The following is a 7,330-nucleotide window of genomic DNA, read 5'->3' on the forward strand; positions in this document are numbered from 1 at the left end:
GAATAGCCAAATGTTTAATCTGATAGGTGTTTCAAAAACTAAATAAAAAATATGCAGCCTAAATTAATGGATGTGGTCTTGAATCATGGTTACTGGGTTAAGAGCATGTTTTTCTTTTCTCCCGTTGCAACGCACGGGCTCTTTTGCTAGTATGTATAAAAACAGTACCCGCCGCTCCTTTTTTCTTTTTTGAGCTGGAAATATGAGAATTTATTCAGCAAAAGCCTCGGTAAAATCTGCCTAGAGACATGTTACAAAGAAGGTAGGTTGCGATGACATCTAACACTCCGACACCTCTCCACGACTAGCCGGAACACGCTAGTAGTGATTCCCTGTAGATGATAACGATAAGGCCGAAGTACCAAAAATTGTGCGCTGACGGCGACGGTGCACAACCAACTACCGACGATCCCGTATGGGAAGCAGCAGCATCACGAAATACGGGCGGGCGGGCGGACCGAATTCGTGGGCCTCCGCTGCACACACGGTTAACCACTCAAACAGTGATTACAAAGTGTTCCTGTATTGTCTAAAAAAATAAAATAAATAGAAAGTGTTCCTGTCGCGTGCTTGGACAAATCGCATGCCTACATTTATGTATGTGGGCTATTGCATGTGTATTTTTCATTTGTATTTGTGTACGGTCTTGGTCACCAAGGGGGCCATGGCCACTAAATGCGTGAAAGCCAAATTATAATAAAAGAGCCACCTGCATATTGGATGGGGGGGGGGGGGGGGTTAAATTAGATTGGGGGAGGAAAATGGAGAGAATGCTGGATTTGGATTTGGAATTGACTCTAATGACGAAATAGACAGTTTGAAAGAAAGAGTGTGGCATAAGGATTCTGGGTTTGCCCAAATTTGCCAGATCACTACACTTGAGAGGGAGGGGGCCCCGCTAACACGTGTCTCGTGCTTAGATGCTACTCCATATTTCTTTCTGTGTTTTTATAATTTTGAACACATTAAAACAATAGGTATTTTAGCTGTCGACACCTCCGCATCCGCAAGCATTTTACTTTCTTGCACTAATAAGGAAATTAATCAGTAGGTTTATTGCAGAGAATTAATTAGTAGGTTTTGGATGTTGCACGTTTGCCTCAAAGGGTTTGTGGGGAAATACAGGCTGGACATTAACACTCTAGATATATATTTAAAAGGGTTGCGATTCTACGCGTTAAAACATTTAATGAATGAATGATAACCATGATATTTTTTGCGGATATTTATTAAATAGGCAGCATGTTTTTACTTTTAAACATACAGGTCGTGATCAATAAGTTGGTGCATCCATATCTACAAGAAAGAAGTACAACTACGGAAAGACATCATTTTCCCTAGGACGACAAAGTCCACATACTGCATCGACTAATTCTTTCTTATTTTATGATGGATAAAAAGGCAACCATCATAAAATGGCAACCGCATCGACTAATTCTTTTTTATTTTATTCGCAAAACATATTGTTTCCATGTGTGATCTATAAAAAGGCAACCACACAATTTCCTATAAGAAAACTAGCAAAAATTAAGATTAGATGGGTAAACATATTTTTACATCAGTGCTTCTATCTTTACATCTTTGTTGTAGATGTCCATAACACATTATAATACACGTGAAAGCGGCTATACAACCTAAACGTTCCGCAAACCTTTCAAAAAGAAAATAATTTCCGCATAAACCAAAAAATCCCCGCATCTATCGAAGCTGATTTAACAATAATAGAAAACCACATTTTTCAATGATATTATGGCCTATCTTAAATATCAAAAATAAATCCATCGACGCGACGAAAACCAGTTACGATACGTGTGGCGACACCTGCACCGCCCGGTCCTTTCGTCGAAAGAATAAAAACGGTTTACACATAAACCACAAAAAAACATGGTGTTGTCACGCAGAGTCCAGACACAGACACGATGTGACTCACAAAAAATCAAAAAACACACCCATCTTTTCAGTTTTTTCCTCCCATTTTCATTGCTGCGAGGAAATCGTGGCTTTTGATAAAGCCTTTTCCAATGGGGGTGCCGTGCTGGCGCGTTGCAACCTAGCACTAGCAGCGGGCGAGGCCAAAAGGGTTCCAGAGCGGCAGCCCCCAGCCCTCCCCCCCCCTCCCCTCTCTCTCCCCCCCAACGCTGGCTGCTGCCGCTGCAGGCTGCACCCTAAAGCAGCGGGCCTTTCCACCTCTCCTCTCCCTGCCACCCCACCCACACACCACCGCCACCACCCCCGCCTCGGCCTCGGCTGCGGCGCCCTGTGTTTCCGCCTCTCCGGAGGGGCCGCCGCCGCCATGTCCGGGCTGTACGGCCAGCAGGGGTTCTCGCCGTCGAGGAACCTGTCCCCCCAGATTAGAAGCAACCCAGATGTCGTCGATAGGTAGAGGCGGCGCACGGATTTCTAGTGGTTTCTTTGCTTGTTTCTCGGCCAATTCGTGGTGGCAAGATTGGTTTTTTATTTATCGTGCGCTGTTTTTTTTTTTTCCTCTTCCTGTTGGGTTTGCTCGACGGATGAATGAATGAATGGGGATGGTGATGTGATTGCTGTGCGATTAATGGTTTTGTGCAGCCAGTACTTGGCCGAGCTGCTCGCCGAGCACGAGAAGCTGGGGCCTTTCATGCAGGTGCTGCCCATATGCAGCAGGTTGTTGGTCCATGGTGAGATCTCCTGACCTGATCTCCCCCCTTACACTGTTTTGTCTGCAGGCTGATGTGATTTTCCTCTGTTTACGGGGGTGGGTGTTCCTCTGCAACCATGGATAGGGAAGTACATGGCTGCAGGGCTTGGATAGTGCCCATTTTAGAGTAGATTAGGTGGCATTGGTTGTTGCTGCCTGGTTGATTGGTATCTGCCTGCACTGCTTGGTTGGCACTCTGTTTTCGATTTGTACTGCGATGCTTTGGTTCACCGGCGAGATTAGATGATTGTGGTTATATGCGATGCTGTTGTCACTTGGTGGTCTTGATGATTAATCCTTCTGTTGCAATCTATGTTTGCAATGAGGTAGATCAATCTTCTTGGCTGACATATGGTGTTCGATTGCTGTTGGAAACTTGTCTGGTGTCTTAGCAAATCATCTCATCATTCTCTTGGTGAGAACTATATGTCTGATTTAGGGTTGATCTTATACTTAACTGTACTTTGTAAAAAGCAGTGATAAAGCTCAGGGATTGTTTATACACTGGACAACACTAAATGGTAGCATCTATAAAAATCGACATATGCTTGTCTTTGTCGCTGTCAAATAAATCAATGACAATAACAACCAAAGAGGTGTTGAAATATCATGCAGCCTTGCTCATTTCCATCCTTACTTCATATAAACATCTTTTGATGTAATTATGAAGTTCTTATGCAAACTGGACTGATTTCAGGAATACTTCACATGATACTCAGCCTCTTCCTATAGGACATGCTTAGACCATCTGAGTCTGTTTTTTTTTTTGGCGGGCAGCACACACCATGATTTATATAATTTTCTTTATTTCACATATCAGCCTCTAGAAAGAACTATACACTGGCCATCAGCATGTTGTATGTATATGAGATAAGTATGTCCAAGGAGCGGTTGATGTTCTTTATGAGGATTGAGAAAGTAATGGTTCGTGTTATGGACCTGCTGTGAATGATCATGCAAATATGTTGGGTCAGGTTCCTATGTGCATATGCTTTTGATATCCATTATATGACTATATCGTGTCTTGGTTGTGAAAAATAACCTAATATCGATTTGCACAATTCTGATTATAATCAATAGATTGTCCATTCTTTTGATCTAAATTCTCACCTGACCTTCTTGTTACTCAGAAATTATGCGGGTATCAAACTCTTCCCACAACCCTGGATTCAGTGATTTCGATAGACATCGATTCAGAAGTCCTAGTCCAATGTCTTCACCAAATCCAAGATCCAATCTCTCTGGCAATGGGTTCAGTCCTTGGAATGGACTACACCAAGAGGTACGCTTTCACTCATTCATTATTTGTTTCCAATCCAGTAGATCATGCTATTGCACTTTTATACTCCAGAAGTACATGCTTTCACTGTGGGAGTTTTAGCCACTATTATCTATCAAATGGACTCTGTAGATACATAAGTTATAATGAACTTTTGGGTGTGCAATATGATACTATGATATGCTGATAATACTAGGTAAATCTGGGTTTCTTTTGTGAGAAATATTGTGCTGCCTCTAAATAATGAATCTAGTCATGTTGTGTACACTCTTCCAAATATGTTTACTTCATGTAACAATACTAATGAATTGTTTGTGTTGGCCATTTTGAACTATTCAAAAGAGAATAGGCTTCCCTCAAGCAAACAGTATGGATTGGCAAGGAGCGCCACCAAGCCCTAGCTCTCATGTCATGAAGAAGATTCTACGCTTGGAGGTCCCAGTTGATTCTTATCCAAGTGTATGCTGCCTCTAACTTGTGCAATTTTAATTTTACACAGGATGATGTTTGATCAATTTTTCATCCCTTTGCTGATATAATTTTTATTTCACGACAGTTCAATTTTGTGGGACGCATTCTGGGACCTAGAGGTAATTCCCTAAAGCGGGTAGAAGCGTCTACTGGTTGTCGTGTTTTCATCAGAGGAAAGGGTTCCATCAAAGATCCCGGGAAGGTAACCGAAGTTTGCAACATTTGATCTGCACCCCCTGCACCCCTTAAGTGAACTTACTAATGAAAACATTACGCCAACGTGTAGTTATGGGCAATCTAATTTTGCTTTAGCATTTTACATTTTTTTTCAAAGTCTGGAAGTTGGGTTGCATAGAAGTTCGGTGAAGTTTACTCGAATCGTCTTCCAGTTCTAGGGATCCATGTTTGGCCTTTCACGGCCTGTTCATAACCCTAACATTGGATTATGTGTTCTAACTTTCTCTTGGAACTCCCTACCCTTTTTTCTAATCCATAATTATGTAACTGCGAGCTAATAGGTTTGTCTTCACCATAACTTTACTTTTACACTGACGTTCAGCAGTATTACTATTCTATCCAGTTTACCTGTCAACTTTCTTTTTGTTCCTCATAAATCTTGTTTCCTGTTTGTCTATTTGCACATGTAGTTTCCATTGCTTGTTTTTTTGCCTTCCGACCTTGTGTTTCTCCTATGTTGCTAAGCACTTACGCTTTACATGTTTTCTTTATTTCTTCAAGGAGGACAAGCTACGAGGAAAACCAGGCTATGAGCATCTGAGTGAACAACTTCATATCTTGATAGAGGCTGAGTTCCCAGCCAATATTATTGATGCCAGATTGAGACATGCACAGGAAATTCTAGAGGAACTGCTAAAGCCAGTGGTAAGTGATTAATCGTTGCGTGCACATATATGTTTTGTAGAGAAAGCCAATGAAGTACCCAATTATCCTTTTTATGGTTCAGTATCATGGAAGTGCTTTTTAATAAAAGAGTAGTAATTCATAATGTGAGAAATAACGCATAATTTTTTTACCTCCACCTTCCCTAGTGTGGTCACCACCTAGCAGATATATCTTTTCTTGAATTTGGATTATTACCATTACTGATCTCTCTCAATTGGTTCCCTATACTTTTTTGTCGAGTCCATTTTCATTTCTTATTCATTATCTGGAACTTGTGTTTACCATGGCCGCTTGCTTGTCCAAGAATGTTTTTTGGCTACAGACAGCACCACTTATATATGCCTCACTCACAAAGCCATATCTGTTTCTGGTGCAGGATGAGACACAGGATATCTACAAGAGGCAACAGCTCAGGGAGCTGGCCATGCTAAACTCAACACTGCGAGAGGACAGCCCTCATCCGGGGAGCGTCTCCCCATTCAGCAACGGCGGCATGAAGCGTGCGAAAACAGGCCAGTAGGGAAGGAGCCACCCCCCATCGTTACCGGTATTGTCCAGGTGCCTTATGCCCCTCAATGGGGACGCCATGTCTCCGGGCAATGTTTGCCGCGGGCGCACTTGAAGGAAGCGACGCCTGCATTTCGCTAGACGAGTCTGTACGAGTCACGGTTTCTCCTGCGGACAAGGAGAAACCTCTGGGACAATGGAAGTAGTAGTCCTGGGTCCGTGGGTCATAGTCCTGGGTCGGCGGGTCGGCCCAGCTTTGGTTGCTGTAAGGTCTAGAACATTCGCTTTATTTGTTAATTGACTGTTAACCCTAGTAATGTGGTGCTATGATGGTAGGTTATCTCCATGACAGACAGACTAGAGAGGCCCGAGTATGTGAGCTTTCATGTTTTCCTTTTCACCCCCTTTTAGGCGTCGGAACCTCCTTGTATATTATCCACCCTTCTACATTATGGAGTCGCGGATAATAATAAAAAGGGTATAAGGATCATTATCAGCTTGTGCCTTGTGGAGTCGTGGTGTTTGGTTCGGGCCGTGGAGGTTCCGAACTGACAATGTTGCAGTCTGGTTTTTACTGTCAAAATCAGTGTTCATGGATCTTTGTGGTTTATATTGTTGAACTGTATGATGAATTCTTGGTAATTTTGTGTTCAGGCATATTTGTTTGCCTCTGTTTGGCATTATAGATGTGATGTTTCTGCTGAGACGTTTGCCAGGTTTATATTATTGTTTGGAAGAGACACAGGCATATGGGTAGATGTGTTCTGTGGAAAAATCAGATTAATATTTTTTCAAACATTGGACTAAAGGAAGGAAGATATCGATGAATTCAGAGATATCAATTTGATTAATATCATGAGATTTGTTAGCCTGACTGGCTAGAGAACAGAATGGCATGCCATAGAAAAATATTTGATGGTGCCATAGCAGAAACGATAGGCATAAGTTTGAAAAGACTTCAAATCCTTCTTCCAAAATGAACGTTATTCCTAATCCATGTGCACCAACACAAAAGACAAAGGCTGTATGTTCCTATATGTTAGAATTGTAGATGAAAAGAGAATTTCTCAACTTAAAACCATAATTAGAGCAGCATAAAATTGAACATAACTGGATATAGCGAATGGCTGCATTCTACGGTCATAACATTACTGTCATCAAGGTTCATATGCCACCAAATCATCATTCAAATAAAAGATACAGTCATGCCACAGTAGGACATGACATAAAACAGAGCTTACAAAGGCCTACATGACATAAAACTGAATCTGGACACTATTTCAATTAACAAAAAAAATTGAGAGAAACTATTTAACAATGTTGATATAACTGGTAGAAGCACATTTGTTCTGAATAAGAATTCAAGAAGACCCGTCGTTCTAAATAAAAAAGACCATCTCAAATTCTTTAATACTACCACTTCACGGGTGATCGCTATAGTTCCCCACTAACTTCCATATCGATCCAAAATGAAAGCTACATATCCCATTTAA

At 41.6% G+C, this 7,330-nt stretch overlaps 1 protein-coding gene across 1 annotated transcript; it reads left to right on the forward strand.

Moving 5' to 3' along the window:
• The first annotated feature begins 2,048 nt into the window (after positions 1-2,048).
• LOC123452955 (KH domain-containing protein SPIN1) lies at positions 2,049-6,479 on the forward strand. Its single transcript, XM_045129701.1, has 7 exons — positions 2,049-2,379; positions 2,569-2,657; positions 3,808-3,959; positions 4,299-4,415; positions 4,513-4,629; positions 5,166-5,309; positions 5,707-6,479. The coding sequence occupies exons 1-7, from the start codon at positions 2,294-2,296 to the stop codon at positions 5,848-5,850; spliced, it is 849 nt and encodes a 282-aa protein (XP_044985636.1). The 5' UTR covers positions 2,049-2,293; the 3' UTR covers positions 5,851-6,479.
• The last annotated feature ends 851 nt before the right edge of the window (positions 6,480-7,330 follow it).

The sequence above is a fragment of the Hordeum vulgare genome, chromosome 5H (assembly GCF_904849725.1).
Source record: "Hordeum vulgare subsp. vulgare chromosome 5H, MorexV3_pseudomolecules_assembly, whole genome shotgun sequence".
Classification (NCBI taxonomy): Eukaryota; Viridiplantae; Streptophyta; class Magnoliopsida; order Poales; family Poaceae; genus Hordeum; species Hordeum vulgare.